This window comes from Dendrobates tinctorius, unplaced genomic scaffold (assembly GCF_039654945.1).
Source record: "Dendrobates tinctorius isolate UK_male_01 unplaced genomic scaffold, ASM3965494v1 ptg000491l, whole genome shotgun sequence".
Taxonomy (NCBI): Eukaryota; Metazoa; Chordata; class Amphibia; order Anura; family Dendrobatidae; genus Dendrobates; species Dendrobates tinctorius.
Window position 1 is genome coordinate 1001708 of NW_027362152.1, and position 20377 is coordinate 1022084.

The 20377-nt window shown below is 46.5% G+C and overlaps 1 protein-coding gene across 2 annotated transcripts in view; it reads left to right on the forward strand.

Moving 5' to 3' along the window:
* LOC141078034 (gastrula zinc finger protein XlCGF66.1-like) overlaps nt 1-20377 on the forward strand; it is an 80895-nt gene that overhangs the window by 53889 nt on the left and 6629 nt on the right. For both annotated transcript variants that reach the window (XM_073564840.1, XM_073564842.1), the window contains exons 2-6: nt 9620-9769; nt 11721-11900; nt 11983-12106; nt 12190-12287; nt 12486-12576. In XM_073564840.1, the coding sequence (XP_073420941.1) occupies nt 9620-9769; nt 11721-11900; nt 11983-12106; nt 12190-12287; nt 12486-12576 (643 nt within the window). The remainder of the gene's footprint in view (nt 1-9619; nt 9770-11720; nt 11901-11982; nt 12107-12189; nt 12288-12485; nt 12577-20377) is intronic.

A 20377-nucleotide genomic window follows, 5' to 3' on the forward strand; every position in this document is an offset into this window, starting at 1 on the left:
CTTTTTAAGGATAGGTGTGATTGTGGCATGTTTGGAAGCAGAAGGGAAAGTACCAGAAGTTAGTGATAGGTTGAAGAGGTGGGTTAGGGATGGGATAAGAGTGGTGGTGATGTTGGGGAGGAGGTGGGATGGGTTAGGGTCAAGTGCACAAGTGGTGAGGTGTGATTGGGAGAGAAGATGAGCAAGCTCCCCTTCAGTGATGTTAGATAAGGAGGTTGTGGGGTTTGGGCATTGGTCTGGTATAGAAAGGGGTTGTGGTGGTTGGGCAATAGAGACTTGCCGTGTTTGGTCTATTTTGTTTTTCAAGTGTGCGGTGAAGTCGGGGGCAGTGGTGGGCGGAGGAGGGTGTTAAAAGTATTGAACAACTGTTTGGGGTTGTGGGATAAGGAAGATACAAGGGATGTAAAGTAGGCCTGTTTAGCAGAGGTGAGAGCTGATTTGAATGCAAGTGTTGCTTGCTTGAGTGCAGTGAAGTCATTTTGGGAATGCGTTTTCTTCCAGCGCCGTTCTGCAATTCTGGATGCTTGCCGAAGCTTTTTAGTGGTGTTATTGTGCCAGGGTTGTCTATTGATTCGTCGCACTCTGTTATGCATGACAGGGGCGACTGAGTCGATGGCTGATGCAAGAGTGGCATTGTAGAAACTAGTGGCAGTGTCTGTGTCGTGAAGATATGGAGGACAGTGGTAGAATAGAGTCAGAGAGTGTGCGAGTGTCTAGATGTGCGAGGTTTCTGCGGGGGTGCGCATGCTGCTGGACATGGGTGAACATGAGGTTATTACTTTACATGCGGTTTATACATAGTTGCTGATGGGCATTAGATCACGGTGTGAATATTGGGAGGTGCGGCCGTGGCTTTTTGTACAACTTAGGCATGATTTTTCTTACATAAATGTATAATAAATTCTAGATGTTGTGCGTTTCCTCCATTTTCTTTCACCGTGCCCTCCACAGTAGTGACCTCTTTGGATGCCAATTCATCATTTGTCATCTCTCCACCAAGTGCAGTGCTGGTGCCTCCACCATCCGTGTTCTGCCAGGATAGGTGTGACCCAGCGCCCCTCCGATGTCAGAGGAGTCTAAGATCTCCGATATTCCCCTCTTTCCACTGCTCATGGCTTGCTAGGGTTGCTCCTGTGGGGGTCTACCACCTTTTCATTTCCTTTGTCTAATATTTCTCACCTTTACTGTATTTGCCTTACATACTCTCTGTACTTTTGATGCTTCTCTTTTTTCAGGGCTTTGTTTTGTTTTTTGGGTCATCCTAGGATGTGATCTCTATGGCGCAGAGCCCACCTAGGTCCCCTTCCCTTTTCCCACGCTCGTGTGCTATAGTGGATTCAGAGAGGAATTTTGTGTTAAGTACCGCAATACGATTTTTGCAGCTGAAGAGCCGGGGACGTTGGTACAAAATGTGTTTTGCTTTTTGTCATTAACCTCTAATGTGCCTTAATTGTTTTGATTTCTAAAACTCATTATCATTCTTTTGTATGTATGCATAGATTTATATATTTTAGTTCTATTTGACTTGTAATAAAATAGTTTGACAGATATGGGTTGAATTTTCATTTCTAGAATGATAAAGCTCGGTGTGACATTAGTGGAGTTCCTGTATTTCTTGCTTTGTAAGACGCACTTTTTTTTCCCAAAGATGGGAAAATGGGGGTGCGTCTTACATAGCGTATATGCCTTACCGATACTGTGGGTGTACCCCGTAGGCTGGGATGAGGTGGGTGTCCGGGTGCCCGGTGGTTGCTGGCCGCTGCTGCGGGTGTCTCCAGTGCCTAGCGGTGCTGCGTGGGTGTCCGGCGCTGCCCGGGGTTCTGCTGACATTTTGCGACATGCCAGAGCTCTAGTACATCCATGGTTCCCTGTGCGTGTGCTGTGGACACCGGGAATATGGCCGCCATCAGGGGCGGTGCATGCGCAGACGGTGATCTCGGGACCAAGATCTCGAGAGATGAGATCTCAGCACTGAAATCTCCTCTCTCGAGATATTGGTTCCAAGATCACCGTCTGCGCATGCGCCGCCACTGGAGGCGGACAGAGTATCTGAGTCCACTGCATTCGCACAGAGAAACGCGGAAGTATCGGGGCTCTGGCATGTTGCAAAATGTCGGCAGAGCTCCAGGCCGCACCGGACACGCACGCAGCATCGCTGGGCACCGGAGACCCCCGCACCAGCAGCCAGCAACCACCGGAGACACCCGCACCAGCGCACCGCACATCGGAGCACCCCCTCATCCCTACCTGCGACCTGCAGAATCACCCCACTCCTGCCTCCTCCAGCAGCGACCATGGGATACAGCTTCACCGCAGCCACTACCCAAGGCAATAAGACGCATGGATTATAAGAAGCACCACCATTTTATTAAAAAATTTTTTTTTTTTTTTTCTTATTTTTCTCCTCAAAATTTGGGGTGCGTCTTATAATCCGAAAAATTCGGTAACTGCAGTTGGATCTGTATCTGGCTGTGTCCACACATTGCGGTTTATTGGGGGAACTCTCTACAGGTAAGTACTCACCAGTAGACCAGACCCGCACTTCCATGGAGCTCTTACAGCCGGACCAGTTGTATGTTGTTGTTTTTTTTTGTCCATAATTGTTTTTTCTTATAAATAAGCTGCTCCTCGCTGAGGGTCTGACTGCTGCTGTCACCACTGATGGGACAGGCTAGGGCAGATTTTCCAGAGGAAAAATATCTTTGTAATGTTATGCAATTTTCACATTTTATTTTTTGGATACTAATGGTTTACAAAACTCTGACGAACTGTGACAGAGCTGGAATGAATGTGTCACATGGATTTATGTCTTGCTACATCAATGAAGGAATGTGCTCCTCAGACCTCCTGGAGACTACAACCCTGGATCAGACCTAAAATAACAGGACATTAAAACCTCACACTCCTTATCTATGAACTGCCCCAATATTTCTGGCCACCACTGTTAATCACTCTCCCTTATTATTATTATACATTTTTATAGCGCCATTTATTCCATGGCGCTTTACATATGAAAAGGTGAAATATAGACAATAAACATGTGTAAGACAAGGGGCACACAAGTACAGAAGGAGAGAGGACCCTGCCCGCAAGGGCTCACAGTCTACAGGGATGGGTGAGGGTACACTAGGAGAGGGTAGAGTGGGTCGTGCGGTGGTTCAGTAGACTGAGGATCATTGCAGGCTGTAGGCTTGTCGGAACAGGTGAGTCTTCAGGTTATTCTTGAAGGTTTCCGTTGTTGGTGAGAGTATGATGTGTTGTGGCAGAGTGTTCCAGAGTATGGGGGAAGCACGGGAGAAGTCTTGTGGGAAGAAGAGATAAGGGGGTGTAGAGAAGAAGATCTTGGGAGGATCGAAGGTTGCGTGTGGGTAGGTACCGGGAGACCATGTCACAGGTGTATGGAGGAGACAGATTGTGGCTGGCTTTGTATGTCATAGTTAAGGTTTTGAACTGGATCCTCTGGGCAATAGGAAGCCAGTGAAGGGCCTGGCATAGGGGGGAGGCTGGGGAATAGCAGGGAGACAGGTGGATTTGTTGGGCAGCAGAGTGTAGGATGGACTGGAGCAGTGTTAGAGGGGGGAGGCCAGAGAGTATGAGGTTGCAGTAGTCGAGGCGGGAGATAAGAGCGTGCACTAGTGTTTTTGTGGTTTCATGGTTGAGTAATGAGCGGATCCGGGAAATATTTTTGAGTTGCAGGAGGAGGCAAGGGCTTGGATATGTGGTTTGAGAGGGCAGAGTCGAGGATCACCCCAAGGCAGCGAGCTGACTGGGGAAAGAGAGCAGCCATTGACATTGATGGATAGTTCTGGTGGAGGGGTAGAGTGAGAGAGGGGAAAGATGATGAATTCCATATTGATAGTTCTGCTTCCCTTGTCTTATTACTGCCTGTTCAGTATAATATGTGACTCTTCACATTTTTGTGTCTCGCTCGTGCTGGCATAATAATCAGTTGAGTGCCATCCTCTGCATATTGGCCTGCACTCGGAGCAATGTTCTTCTATCAGGCTGGGCAGATCGGTGGGGTTTTCTCATCTGGACTCGCAATGTGACTGAACTCAGATGGGTCGGAGCAGAAAGCATTGGATGCCATACGGCCCATCAGTGTGACATTTATAAAGATACAATTCTGTAATATGGAAAACTGATCCTGTAAAAGATTAATAGCCCATGATTAACAAACACTGGGCTAGCGTAATGAGAAGTGAGATCAAATCATCCCTGTGGAGATCTGAGGTTGTGGGGTGTAATAATCACCTAGGCAGGTTACCGATGCAACTATTTTTCTTCCATAAATCCATGTTTGTACAACAAATCCATGTAGATGGCCAACATGCAATGTCCTCAGTCCACAATTTCCCCGTCTGTCATCTCCAAAACTCCATAGTCCAAGGGTCCTTTAAACGATGGTCCGTCTTCTGGCGGCAGCGGTCGGTCTCTGGTACCTTGCGCTGAGCCTCTAGTCCATAAACACATGCAGCCGAAACAAACAAAACCGCAGCACTCCCAGAGTGAAGCGTAAATGGCCGTGCAGCAACTGGCAGGGAAGGCCGCCAATGTATGTCTGGTGCTCGGTTTTCTCTGCGCGTGTGCGGTACCCAGTCACGGAGTGCATAGCACCTTTCTTGGTTTCTGTCATGGGGCGCAAGGCACCTTTGTCTCCCGCGGTCCTGCTGCGGACAGTGAACGCAGCCTTCTGCAGCACCGATGATCGGTGGACGGAGCGCGCTGCTCTCTCAGCTGTGCGCTGCTGCTGGTTATCGCCAAACTGACTGCTGCAGCGTGCGCTTTTCCTTTTATCTTACCCCGGGTCATGAGTTTGGTCCGGCTCCTCATTACTGCTTGTCACGATCCCATCTGCTGACACCGGTATGTCACCGACTGAGGAATGCGACGCACTGCCGACACATGGCTGTCACAGGCACAGGGGGGCTTATCTTGGTTATCCCACCGCTGGCACCCTATGATAAAAACAGCAAGCTAGTCTTGCCCTAACAATTTATCGCAGGAGGGTTATTTTGGATGTCCCACCACTGCTAACAAGCTTCCACGAACTGCGGGGATTTGTATATATCCTACTTTTCCAGTTCCACTTTGGAACTCGCAGCTCTTGGCGCCCCCCTTACCCTGTCAGTCAGGGAACTACACATGGGATAATGGGTCGCCGGCCGGCTGCTTCAATGAGGTCTGGCCACCCGGCAGACCTTACATTAGTCTGAGGGAAATGTAAAATGCTCTGGCAGCAGCCACCCAATTAGCTTATAAAATCCCTTTCCGTCATAGCCAGCAGTGCCCGGGGCGCAGACCATACGTCGCCGCCACCAGCTACGAATCTCTTAATCAATGAGTTAATTGAGAGGGTCCATAGCAAACCCCCAAATTAGTAGCGGAATTATCTTAAAGGCACTTGTTCATTTTTAGAGCATGAAGACAGACTAATAAAGTTACAATTTATTCCCCAAAAGGGGGGCAGTGATTACAGAGGTAAAAGATCTTACAAAGTTGAGACATTAGATATGTACAATGCAAATATAAAACAAAAGGTATGAAAATAGGTTATCACATACAGTTGCTTAGATGGTCTTAGGCTAACCATGTGGGGAGAAGGCGGAGCCACACGTCTCCACTCATCTGGGGACCTCTTGGCATGAGATCTCTTAGCTGGAATGAACAATTTTAGGGGGGGGAGTACCTTATAGCATTGGATTTGTGACATCACGAAATGGCGGTCTGGTGATGTTCCTCCCCCTGCTCTAGGAGTTACAATTCTGACTACAAAACTTATAATGACTATATCTCACAGAGGGTACCTTGTATAAACATGCACTTGGTATCATTCTTTTTATCCTGTCGAAGACAATAATTCGAGACCAAACAGGCAGTAATTATGATACACTGTTTAGGAGAAATCCAGTTCTCGAATTCCGTGGATGCTAGAACCGTGAAAATTATGGGCCAGAACGCTGGGTCTATGCATTTTGCAGAAATTTAATTTTCATATCTCTGTCGCGTATGATTTTCGCGATCCAGTCTCTTTAATATTACCCATACTTGTATCCAGCCGCATTGTGCTTCAAACAAAGACATTCTTTCCCCTTAGCTTAATTAACATTCCTTAGCTGTAGAGGAGATAAATGCTGGCACAGGAAGTGTCTGGTGTCCTATTACAGATGCAGGCAGAGGAGACACACACAGCTGCAGCTGCTTTGGGGGGAAGGAGGGGGGTCACATCTGCAGCGTGTGACAGGCAGAAGTCTCATCTGTAGTGTAATGCTCATGGAACCTTCATTTCGTACTTATATCTTACATTACCATTACACATGCGTTTTAATTTTGTGGTCTCCTTTCTTCCTGGTACTAAGAATATTAAGGCAGATGCCTTTTCTAGGAGTTTCTTTGCGGATTCTCTTGATGTGACTGAGCCTACTACCATTCTAAATGAGGGTGTGGTTATTTCTGCTATTTCACCCGATTTGAGACTTACCCTGGAGGAATTTCAGGAGGACAAGCCTGAATGATGCCCTATGGCAAAATTGTATGTCCCTGACCAGTGGAGAAGAGTAATGTCTGAAATTCATTGCTCCGCGTTAGCTGGGCATCCTGGTATTTTTGGTACCAGAGATTTGGTGAGTCAGTCTTTTTGGTGGCCTGCCTTATCTCATGATGTCAGGAATTTTGTGCAGTCCTGTGGGACTTGTTCAGGGTCCAAACCCTGTTCTCATTCTAGTGGATTATTAGTGCCACTGCCGGTGCCCAGGAGGCCATGGACCCATATTTCAATGGATTTTTATTTCCGACCTCCCTGTCTCTCAGAGAATAACTGTTATTTGTGTGATCTGTGATAGATTTTCCAAGATGGACCATCTTGTACCACTCCCAAAGTTGCCATCCTCTTCTGAGTTGGTGCCCTTGTTTTTACAGCAGGTAGTTCATTTACACGGTATTCCGGAGAACATTGTGTCTGACAGAGGAGTCCAGTTTTGTTTCCAGATTTTGGAGAGCTTTTTATTCTAAACTGGGATTTCAGTTGTCCTTTTCCTCTGCGTTTCACCCTCAGACCAATGGGCAGAGTGAGAGAGCAAACCAGACTTTTGGAAACCTATTTGAGATGTTTTGTCTGCTGATGAAGATGACTGGGTCTCTTTTCTGCCCTTTGCTGCATTTGCTCTTAACAATAGGGCTAGTTCTGCCACTTTGATGTCTCTTTTTTTTCTGCAACTTCGGGTTTCATCCTCGGTTTTCTTCAAGGCAGGTGGAGGCTTCGGCCTGTCCAGGTGATGATTCTGTGGTAGAGAGAGTGCAGCAGATTTAGGATCAAGTAGTGGATAAGTTGTCTCACTCTCAGGAGAAGGCCCAACGTTTTCCCAACCGGCATAGGACTATAGGTCGCCGGTTTAAAGTGGGTGACCTGGTTTGGTTGTCCTCAAAAAATATTCCTATGAAAATTGCTTCTCCAAAATTTAAGCCAAGGTTCATTGGACCTTATTAGATTTTGGAAATCCTTAATCCCGTTTCTTTCCGTTTGGCTCTTCCAGTATCATTCAAGATTCACAACGTCTTTCATAAATCTTTGTTAAAGGTTTGTGGAGCCAGTAGTTCCCAAGGCTGCACCCCCTGATCCTGTATTGATTAAGGGTAATCTGGAGTATGAAGTAGAGAAGGTATTGGATTCTCATATGGCTAGACGGAGACTCCAGTACTTGGTCAAGTGGAAGGGTTATGGTCAGGAGGATAATTCTTGGGTGTTTGCTTTGGACATTCATGCCGAGAGATTGGATGGCGCCTTTCACTGGGCCCATCCTGATTGGTTTGGGTGAGGGTTCGGTGGGGGTACTTTTGAGAGCACCTTTGACCTGGCTTCTGAGTGTAGGCTCCCTCTTGTGGTTGGTGCTGGTAATGGAGCTGGTCTGGCTGACAGAAATCAATCACCTGAGGATGATGAATGGAGGTCAGGTGTCACAGACTGGAGAGATTTAAGTGAGCAACCTTCCCTCCATTGTTGCCGGTGATTTGGTTTGCTTCCTGAGCATTTAAGAAGTCTGCTTGCCTTCTGCTTGGTCCTGCATCTTTCAGATAAGTTATTTGTCTGCTTGAATCTCTTTTGCATTTTGATTCATTTTTGCTGGTCTCTGATTTTAGCTCTGCTGGTGTGAGTTAAGCCTGTTTCCCTGCTGGGACCTGTGCTGGACTCTGTTTCATATGTCACAGCTTGTGTCTGTATCTCTAATCCCCTGTTATATCAGTATCTTTGTTTTGCGTTCAGTTTACACCAGAGTTCCGATTTAGTGGGGGAGAGGTCGTGTGGCCTCAGTATTTTTGCATATCAGACGGGTTGGATTTTTCTTAGGGTTTTTTGCGTGATTACAGACAGTATCCTTTCCTGTCCTGTTCTATCTAGACAGTTTGGGCCCCATCATTTCCTTACGCGGCTTTCCCATTTCTCTCTTTAGACTTAGTTAATTCTTTGGCTGTGCTGAGGCATCTAGGGCATCGTAGGTACGTCCCACGGCTAATTCTAGTTGTGTCGTCAGTTTAGGGGTCTGCAATCCGCTAAGTTACCAACCTCTCTGGTTATCTGGTTGCCTAGCCTATTCACCTGCTATCCTCCTCGGTTACCTAATCATAACAGTAACTTATTGGATGCTGCCTCTGGCCTGGCCTAATAGCTCTTCATACATTGCAGCCCAGACCCCATTATTAGGCATGTAAGTATCGGAGTAACTAGGCCGCCCCATACTATCGAGTACTGGGAGGCGGGGGGCATTCAGCCAGACTCTGTCACACCTTCTTAGATGCCATGTTTGCTTTTCAGGGTTTTTGTTGCAGCCTCCTCTGTGCCGTCCCTGCGGTGTACATCTATGTTCTGGGGCCCAAAAAGATTTTTTTTTTGTAACAAATGTTTAACATGTTAAAAATTATAAAATGTGTCTTCTGCTTTTTTCTTCTTACAAGAATTGTTGGGGCCAATTTTCTGTAGAAACATTTTAATATCGGCTTTTTCTGGTGTTTTTCTTGTAATATAGGAAAGCCTGAGGCCAGAAATAATCCCCATAAATCACTGTACATGGAGACTTTGGGATCAGATCATTTCTGTCCGTTGTGATTGTGGAAACAAAAAATCTTTTCTAAAAGCCTCAAACTTCTGTGTGTGACTCAGAGCTGAGATCTAACGTGATAGAAGATTCCAGTGCGGGGAAGACGGGAAACCTTCATATAGACGGCCGGTGGGGATGGAGTCAGTGACCGACTCTGGCCAAATCTGTCTCTAGAGCCGTAGTAGAAGATGAAGATGTCGTCCTCATCATGAAGGAGTTATTTCTCATGTCGCGTGTAATGAATATCTCCTGCAGTATTGCTAATGCCGATTCCAGTGTCGGTAATGAGACGAGAATTAGCGTTATGGAAGATGAGTCTATGAGGAACGTGTTCAGCTGCCGACTCCGAGGAGGAAACTGCTTGTTGTCTGTGGCCTAAATATATAGGTTTTATTAGTAGATGTCAGGGAAGAAAACTAAACCCTGTAAGATAATAAATCTCCTCATATGTTTCCCTTATTATCTCCAGTAATTGTATTATTACACAGGATTCTTATGATGTTACATCGGCTCATCTTCTCATTCAGGTCTCTTCAATATCGGATCCTCTCAGTGAAGATCTTCTACAAAAAAGAATTTTCCTGATTTACCCATCAAAGATGGATATGGACAGAGAGAAGATGGCGGAGAGGATGTTACACCTCACCCTAGAGATCCTCTTCCGTCTCACTGGAGAGGTGAGAGATTCTGATGACGTCACATTACATAATTCTTATCTATGTATCCAGACTCCTCTCTTCCTCTTGTCCGACCACATGCACTACCGACCCCATTCCCTCACATCTCCTCCAGTCTCTCTCTCCAGTCGTCACAACTCACCTAATTACAATCTCTCAGGCATTTTCCCATCCTCCTTCAAACACGCCATCGTTACTCCATTACTAAAAAAAAAAACACTCTCGACCCATCTGCACAAACAACTACAGACCAGTCTCCAATCTCTCCTTCATCTCTAAACTTTTGGAGCGCTTGGTCTACTCCAGCCTTACCCATTACCTCTCCACTCACTCCATCATAGACCCTTCACAGTCCGGCTTCCACCTCCTACATTCGACTGAAACTGCACTCATCAAAGTGACCAATGACCTTCTGACATCAAAATGTAATGGTCACCACTCTTTGCTCATTCTTCTCGACCTATCTGCAGCTTTCGACACTGTTGACCACCATCTCCTACTCTCTAGGCTCCAGTCACTAGGAATTAAGGACACTGCTCTCTCCTGGTTCTCTTCCTATCTCTCTGACCGCTCCTTCAGTGTTTTGTTCTCTGGCTCCACGTCATATCCACTTCCTCTCGCTTTCGGGGTACCTCAGGGCTCAGTCCTTGGCTCCCTTCTCTTCTCTTATATGACCTCAATTGGACAGATCATCAGCAGATTTGGCTTTCAGTACCATCTTTATGCTAATGACACACAACTATATACGTCATCCCCCGACCTTACCCCGCTGTACTACAGAACGCTAGTGACTGTCTGTCCGCAGTTTCCAACATCATGTCCGCTCTCTATCTGAAACTCAACCTCTCCAAAACTGAACTACTTCTGCTCCCGCCGTCTACTAACCTCCCGAAATCTGATATTTCCCTCTCCGTGGGTGGCACCATAATAACACCCCGGCAGCAGGTGCGCCGTCTGGGTATTATGTTTAACACCAATCTCTCCTTCACATCCCATATACAATCTCTTGCCCCCTCTTGCCGCTTACACCTAAAGAACATCTCTAGAATCCGCCCGTTTCTCACCATGGAAACAACAAAACCCCTCACTGTCGCCCCGATCCACTCCCGCCTGGATTACCGTTATGCTCTATTAATTGGCCTCCCCATTACTCGACTATCCCCTCTCCAGTCCATACTTAATGCAGCAGCTAGGGTCGTCCATCTGGCTAATCGGTACTCGGACGTGTCCGCTCTGCACCAGTCCTTACATTGGCTGCCCATTCATTATAGGATCCAATTCAAAGTACTTGTTCTCACCCACAAAGCTCTCCACAGTGCAGCACCCCCCTACATCTCCTCCCTCATTTCTGTCTATCGGCCTAATCGACCACTGCGCTCTGCAAAAGACTTTCGACTAACCTCTGCACTAATCCGTACCTCCCACTCCCGACTCCAACAGGACTTCTCCCGTGCTGCGCCAATCCTCTGGAATGCTCTACCCCAAGAAATTAGGACTATCCACAATTTGCATAGTTTTAGGCACTCCCTCAAAACACATTTGTTCAGAGCGGCCTATCACATTCACTAATCACAGTCATTGTGTGTAAGTGTGCGTGTGTAGCCCATTCACTATCTCCATCCATCCCTCACTCCCACAAGATGGCTGGACCTTCATTGTAAATATACAATTTTATATACACCCCTGTACTCTGTATCTCCTCCACCTCATTGTAGAGTGTAAGCTCTCACCAGCAGGGGCGGCTTATTTTGCTTTAATTATTGTATTGTTAACGTTGTTACTTATGACTTGTGTTTGGAACTGTTAAACTGTGAAGAGCTGCGGAATATGTTGGCGCTATATAAATAAAGATTATTTTTATCTATGGGAATAACAGATGGACAGAACTGGAGAGGTGAGGACTCTGGAAATGTCTGTAGTGAGATTTATTAATGTGTCTCTCCATAACCAGGATTACACAGTGGTGAAGAAGACCTCTAGTGATCGCTGTCAGGACCCTGTGTCTGAGGGATGTGGAAGACCCCTGAGCCCAATCACGGGGCCTCCACCTCACCCCCTGATCCATGAGGACATCAATGACCAGAAGATCCTAGAACTCATCTACAAGATGATTGAGCTGCTGACTGGAGAGGTGACACTGCTGGGAATGCTGGGACATTATACAGTAACACTGTGAAGGAATCGGGGGATGACGGTATCACTGTATGTGTCAGGTTCCTATAAGGTGTCAGGATGTCGCTGTCTATTTCTCCATGGAGGAGTGGGAGTATTTAGAAGGACACAGAGATCTGTACAAGGACGTCATAATGGAGGTTCCCCAGCCCCTCACATCACCAGGTAATAGACAGGACTAAATACACACGGCCTATAATTATCTGTATGTAGAGAATGAATTCAGTCCCTGTATGTGTTTCCTCTAGATCTATCCAGTAAGAGGACAACACCAGAGAGATGTCCCCGTCCTCTTCTTCCACAGGACTGTAACCAAGAAGATCCCAGTGCTCCTCAGGATCATCAGGTAGATGGAGAGAAGGTGTCAGGAGATCTCCCCTATGATGTGTAGACGGCTGTGAAGGTCTTGTGCTCCGTCTTGTTTTATCCACCAGTATTATATGTTTTATACTTGTGTAATGAGAACGGTGGAGATGGCAGGATAATAGCTGATCATAGATGGGACTTCTCCATCTGTCGGTGACTTTTACAATATTTGTTTCAGGGTGAAGATCTGACCCATATTAATCCTACAGAGACATGTGTGAGGTGTGATGAGCGGTGTAAAGAGGAGATTCTCACATATGACTACCCAGGTGAGTAGTGACCACTGAATGCAGAGAAGTCACAGATCCCTCTCAGTCACCTGGTGTGGCTGCTTTATCGGTGGTGTAGTCCGGCCGTATTACCATGATCACCATTTTGCCTCTAGACCACAACATTCTCCTCCACCCAAAACTGTTCAAATGACTTTGGGCATTGAAAGTCCTTTTGTATAGAACTTACAACCTGGAGGATCCACCTACCCCCTGGGATTAGTGTGAGGGTGATCCCTTAAAATGAGATCTATATGATTGCTTGTACCTGACCCAATATAGGCCGAGTGCTCGCTTAAAGAGTTACACCGAGCACAGAGTTAGATGTCTACTCCTTTCTCAGCAAAGACTTGCACACAACTGAAGTTTATTCTCGAGAAAAAGAGACAGGAGATGGGTGTCACACAATCTCCTGAGTAGCCAGGGTCAGTCTATGATGGGTCCATTTCAGCTTCACTCCATATATGGTATCCAGTATCTCAGCTTCTGCATTCCAGGGATTCCTTCCAGGGTGTTGTCTGAAGACACAGACGCCATCTTGGTTCACCATATCTGAACTGACTTATATAAGGGTTAATAATTGATTTCATTAGCCATTCTCTCCTTCACATTAGGAGACGCTGACCGTTACCTGCCCAGATCTGTAACTATAAAGCCAAATGACAGCGTACGTAGAATGTGCTGACAAGATAGAAAATCACTTGAAGAAAAATCTTATGCTGGGCCTGTATGAGACAGCGGAGGGTAATGATGCTGTTGGCTTCCAAGATCCCTGAGATCTTATCGGATGAATCTTCTCTCCCTTCTGTGCTGCTGAATGTCTCATGGTCCCTACAAGACCAGGTCCAGTCTTTCTGGCCAAACTTCCCTTTTATGATGGACAGCAGTAAATGTGCAGTGAGGCCAAGTGTGAATTTCTGTCCAATAACAGCAGAGTTTCCCTTTATCCTGACTTTTCAATTTGTATTAAAACCAACTAACTTCAGGGAGGATTGTGATAATCTCCAGGACAAACATTCCACCTGTGCCATGATAGATCTCTAAGCTGTACGTGGCTGATGGCTGTAATATACATTTATTCCCGCCTGCAGGAGATGTGTTGGCTCCAGCCCTGGTGTCATGGAGTCACTCCACGTCATACATTACATTGTTTCTGATCCTAAGGAATTCAGATTACTGCACAATCTCTCCTGAAATGGGGAGCAATATTATTTCTCTAATCTTCTGCTCAGGATCCATAGTAGCTCCAATGCTCCACCATAAATGAGGGCAACTCTGGTTTACTGTTTAACCCCTTAGCGTCCAAGGATGGGCACAGTCCGTCATGGCAGGATGTCCGTTCCCGCACCATGACGGACTGTGTCCATCCAGCATTTAAACCGTCACTGAGTGTAAACACAGACAGCTGACATGCATGGGAAGAGGTGCGGGGAACCATGCCGTCAGTCCCTGAACCCAGAACGCTGTGATTGGTCAGTCAATCTGACATTTTGGAAGCTATACCCCCCAAGGAGCTTATCTAGATGTGTAGTGAGCACTTTGAACCCCCAAGTGCTTCACAGAAGTTTATAACGCAGAGCCGTGAAAATAAAAAATCATTTTTTTTCCCTCAAAAATGATTTTTTTAACCCGCTATTTTATTATTTTCCCAAGGGTAACAGGAGTAATTGGACCTCAAAAGTTGTTGTCCAGTTTGTCCTGAGTACGCTGGTACCCCATATGTGGAGGGAACCACTGTTTGGGTGCACGGCAGGGCTCAGAAGGGATGGAGCGCCATTTGACTTTTTGAATTGGAAATTAGCTCCAATCGTTAGCGAACACCATGTCGTGTTTGGAGAGCCCCTGATGTGCCTAAACTTTGGAGCTCCCCCACAAATGACCCCATTTTGGAAGCTAGACCGCCCAAGGAACTTGCCTAGATGTGTGGTGAGCACTTTGAATCCCCAGGTGCTTCACAGAAGTTTATAACGCAGAGCTGTGAAAATAAAAAAATCATTTTTTTTCCTCAAAAAATGATTTTTTTAGCCTATAATTTTTTTTATTTTCATAAGGGTAACAGGATAAAGTGGACCTCAAAAGTTGTCCAGTTTGTCCTGAGTACGCTGGTACCCCATATGTGGGGGGGACCACTGTATGGGCACACGTCGGGGCTCGGAAGGGAAGTAGTGATGTTTTGAAATGCAGACTTGATGGAATGGTCTGCGGGCATCATGTTACATTTGCAGAGCCCCTGATGTGTCTAAACAGTGGAAACCCACCACAAGTGACCCCATTTTGGAAACTAGACCCCCTAAGGAACTTATCTAGATGTGTGGCGAGCTCTTTGAACCCCCAAGTGCTTCATAGAAGTTTATAATGCAGAGCCGTGAAAATAAAAAATCATTCATTTTTTTTTCTACAAAAATTTTTTCTTTTTAGCCTCCAGTTGTTGTGCAATTTTTCCTGAGTACACTGATACCCCATAAGTGGGGGTAAACCACTGTTTGGGCTCACGTCGGGGCTCGAAATGGAGGGAGCACTGTTTGACTTTTTGAATTCATAATTGACTGGAATAAATGGTGGCGCCATGTTGCGTTTGGAGAGCCCCTGAGGTGCCTAAACAGTGGAAACCAGTCAATTCTAACTCCAACCCTAACCCCAACACACCCCGGAGGCAAGGGGGATGGGAGAAGATGATGATGGAGACAGCTGATCAGCGCCGTCAGTCGGTGGCGGGGGCGATCGTCCCTGTCAGTCTGTGTGGGGGGGGTCGGATCGGTGTCTCCAGCCATGCCCGATACTATTTCAGCATCGGCCATGGCTGGATTGTAATATTTCATCAGATTTCATTGCTGAAATATTACTATCGCTCTGATTGGCTGTTTCACTTTCAAGAGTCAGAGCGATCGTAGCCACGGGGGGCGAAGCCACCCCCGGGGTGAAGCACAAAGGGTCCTGTGTCCGCGTGTCGGGTGACACCTACGCCTACGTAGGCGTCACTCATCATAATGGCACAGGTTTTCATGAAGCCAATGTAGGCGTCATTGGTCGGGAAGGGGTTAATATCTGACGTGTGTCACTTTATGTGGTGAAAACTTTGGAATTATTCACAAAGGATAATAGGAAACAAATGGATCTTACAAATTATTTTCCAGCTTCGCTCTATACCCTACATATGATTGTACACTACTGTCTGGGCACATGGCAGTGTTCAGAAGGGAAGGAGCGCCATTTAGCTATTTGAATGCAGATCTAGCTGGAATAGTTTGCAGACCCAATGTATTGGGAGCACTGTTCATGGTCACCTGGCAGCTCAAAAGATGTCCGCCATGAACATGCTTGGCTGTATCTTCTCTGCTTTCCATATCCCGAGGATTGCCTTGCTCATCGCCCTTTAACACCCTTACATGGATCTGACCTTACACTGGGACCCCTAGGCTTGGACCATGGTGTTACCTGCTATTCTGTGGTGTTAGATGGCAAGAAGAATAGTCAGGTAGCCGGGTCAGAACCAGAAGGATAGAATACAGAATCAGAAGACACAAGAGTAGTCAGTAAACGGGCCACGGTCACAACAGGGAACAAATACACAAGCCACAAGCTGAGCACAGAGGACTGAACCAGAGGAGAACAACGATGTAACTGGCAGATTCCGGCCATGTGCTTTGTGCTTTAGTAGGGTGTGGTACTTTCCAATTGGCTGAAGTAGGGAGCAGATTACTCCAGCTGGACAGCAGGAACAGATCCCAGATGAGATTGGACACACCATATGCAGAAGCCCTAATATAACTAAATGACAGAAAACCAGAACAGTCGAAATCCCCATAAAGTGATTCCATGTTATTAATTAATTCACTGAGGGTTATAATCTATACACACGTGGTCAAAATTGTTGGTACCCCTCGTTTAATCACAGAAAAACCCACAATGGTCACAGAAATGACTTGAATCTGACAAAAGTAATAATAAAACATTTATGAAAATGAACAAAAGAAAGTCAGACATTGCTTTTCAGCCATGCTTCCACAGAATTTATAAAAAAAAAAAAAAAATCATGACATCGGCCTGGACAGAAATGATGGGACCCCTGAAAATAATGTGACAAAGGGACATGTGAAATCACGGTGTGTCCACTAATTAGCATCACAGGTGTCTACAGTCCTGGAGTCAGTGAGTGGCCTGTATAGAGGCTACAGATCCTCACTGTGCTGTGTGGTGACATGGTGTGTATCACTCTCAACATGGACCAGAGGAAGCGAAGGAAAGAATTGTCTCAGGAGATTAGAAAGTTATAGACAAACATGTTACAGGTAAAAGTTATAAGACCATCTCCAAGCAGCTTCATGTTCCTGTGACTACAGTTGCACATATTCAGAAATGTAAGCTACATGTGACTGTAGCCGACCTCCCTGGACGTGGCCGCAGGAGGAAAACTGATGACAAATCAAAGAGACGGATAATACAAATGGTAACAAAAGAGGCCAGAAAAACTTCTAAACAGATTAAAGGTGAACTTCAAGCTCAAGGAACATCAGTGTCAGATCGCACCATCGTTATCTGAGCCAAAGTGGACTTGATTGGGAGACAACCAAGGAGGACATCATTGTTGTAAAAAAAATAAAAAAACCAGAGTGGAATTTGCCAAACTACATGTTGACAAGCCACAAAGCTCCTGGGAGAATGTCCTATGGACAGATGAGACAAAAATGGAACTTTTTGGCAAGGCACATAAGTTCTATGTTCACAGACAGAAAAATGATGCATGTGAAGAAAAGAACACTGTCCCTACTGTGAAACATGGAGGAGGCACTGTTATGTTCTGGGGCTGCTTTGCTGCGTCTGGCACAGGGTGTCTAGAATCTGTGCAGGGTACAATGAAATCTCAAGACGATCAAGGGATTCTAGAGAGAAATGTGCTGCCCAGTGTCAGAAAGCTTGGTCTCAGTCGCATGTCATGGGTCCTGCAACAGTATAATGACTCAAAACACACAGCTAAAAACACCCAAGGATGGCTAAGAGGAAACTTTGGACTATTCTGAAGTGGCCTTCTATGAGCCTAAATCCTATTGAGCATCTTTGGAAAGAGCTGAAACATGCCGTCTGAAAAAGGCGACCTTCACACATGAGACAACGGGAGCAGTTTGCTCTTGAGGAGTGGGCCAAAATACCTGTCGAGAGGTGCAGAAGTCTCATTGACAGTTACAGGAATTGTTTGATTGCGGTGATTGCCTCAAAAGGTTGTGCACCAAAATATTAACCCTTTCACGCCAGAGCCTGTTTTTGCCTTCGTGACCGGGCCAATTTTGTTTCAATTCTGACCAGTGTCACTTTATGAGGTCATAACTCTAAAAAGCTTCCACGAATCCTGGTGATTCTGAGATTGTTTCGGAAACAGAATTTTTTTTGTTTGGAAGATAGAAGGGTTAAAAGTTGTCCAGCGATTTTTCTCATTTTTTTCAATATTTACAAAACAATTTTATTTAGGGACCACTTCACATTTGAAGTGAATTTGAGGGGTCAATATTACCGAAAATACCAAAAAGTGACACCATTCTAAAAACTGCACCCCTTAAGGTGCTGAAAACCACATTCAAGAAGTTTATTAACCCTTCAGGTGCTTCACAGGAATGAATGGAATGTGGAAAGAAAAAATAAACATTTACTTTTCTGTCACAAAAATTTTCTTTAGACCTAATTTTTTTTTATTTTTGCTAGAGTAACAGGAGAAAGTGGACCATACATTTTGTTTAACAATTTCTCCTGAGCATGCCGATACCCCATATGTGGGGGAAATCTACTGTTTGGGTGCACTGCAGGGCTTGGAAGGGAAGGAGCGCCATATTGGAGAGCAGATTTTGCTGGAATTGTTTGTGGGTGACATGTCATTGTCAGAGCCCCTGAGGTGTCTAAACAGTGGAAGCCCCCAACAAGTGACCCCATTTTGGAAAATAGACCTCCAAGGAGCTTTTCTAGATGTGTGGTGGGCTCTTTGATCCCCAAGTGCTTCACAGAAGTTAATTACGTAGAAACGTGAAAATAAAAAATCATATTCTTTCTGGGGAATAAAAAGATATTTTTGAGTGAATATTTTGTCTCCACAGCCTCTTTCTGGAAATTAACACGCAGTGGATGTTGGAGAGTGAAAATTACACGTTTGCCATTTTCTTACCCAGCACATAGTGGCCAGATTGTGCTCCAGGAGACACCGCAAACTAAGCGGATTCTTCTCACTATAATATTGCTAAATACAGGGATCCTAAATGTTGTTTGCGCACACTGCAAGACTCTGAAGTGAGAGCGGATTTTGCTGGATTAATTTATGGAAATCTTGTTGGTTTTCAGCAGCCTTTGAGCCACTAACAGTGTGGGAACCTCTGTTTTTTCCATTCTACATGACGGCACCACGAGAGAGGGGATCCGCCCAACAAGGACAGGAAACCTTCAAGATAAAAGGGGCGGCTCCTCCCTCCGCATCAGTTGGTTTCCCGTCCTCGAAGATGAAAACCTCTTGAAGATTCTTGAAGAAAGAAGAAAAGAGTATGCCTAGGTCGGGTGATTACTGGCAGGCACCGGTCTCCTACACCCGTCACCAGGTACTGGTAGTCGCCTCGGGGGTCATATATTCCTATGCCCCCCTGAGTGAGTGCATGGCCACAGCCCTTGAGGCAAATTCTCGGGTGAAGTTGGAAGCCTCGGAGGCCACTTTGGGTGTTCCCTCCCTGATGCCAAGCATACCCCATAGAAGTCCACGGAGGCCACTTTCCGTGCTCCCTCCCTGTCGACATACGGTGGCCATGCAGCCCGTGTGGCACATCGGTGCCCGGGCAGAAATTAAAGCTCCTTGGAGGCCACATATGTGTACCATCCCTGTTGAGCAGGTAAGAGCCAGATGAACTTCCCCAGGGGAGAAAATACCTGCAGTAAGTGGCAGTGCTCTTGCTTCCTCCGGTCCAGGCAAGGTAGGACACAGCGTGGGTGGCGCTCTGATCCGACAGCCATGACAGAGCACGGTGGCTCGGTCTAAAAGTTGTATGGCAGGAGAACGTCAGGTGTATGGCGCAGGTACACACCGGGGTAGGCTCTGGGCGCGTACTGGAAATGACCCGGGTGCGCACCGGAAGTAAACTGGGTGCCCGCTTCTGGGGCCGGCACTAAGACAGCTCCAGAGCTGGAGGTAGGACACAGCGTGGGCGACTCTCCGATCGGCGGGGAGACCAGCACCTCTGTGGTCCATGCTTACAGGGACGGGGGAGCTCTGGTTGTCATGCACAGGGGCGCGCAGGAGACAGCGGTACAGAGTGCGCACCGGATCTAGTTACCGGGTGCACGCGTTCCTGCCTCAGCCGGGGGTGCACGAGCGCAGTCATTGTAGCAAGGCGGGCACTAAATGAGCGTGCATCGGATATGAAGGCTGGGGGCGCGCACACATAAGAAAAAAAAAAAAAATGAGGGTGCTGATATTTAAACACAGCAGAACTGCTAGTAGGCCTCACCAAACCATTTCCAGGTCGAGTGTGACTACTCTCGTCAAGAAGCAGCAGGAAAAGCGGCTTGTAAGATGGAGAGTCCTTCGCCAGAGCACCTGCAACCGCACCAGGAGGTGCAGGAAATTCGGTGTCGCTCAGAAGAGAAGAGCCAGACGCGCCACAGTAGCAGTGGGAGCCGCTCGGGCAGCACGAGGGCGGATCGTCACCACAAAAGGAGGGGTCCTTAGTCTCTTTGGGAGACAGTGAGAAGACCAGTCAGCCTCCAGACCCGGTACCCGTTCTGTGAAGCGTCCGAGTGGTGAGTGAGCTTTGAGAAAAGTCCAGCATGCTAATGT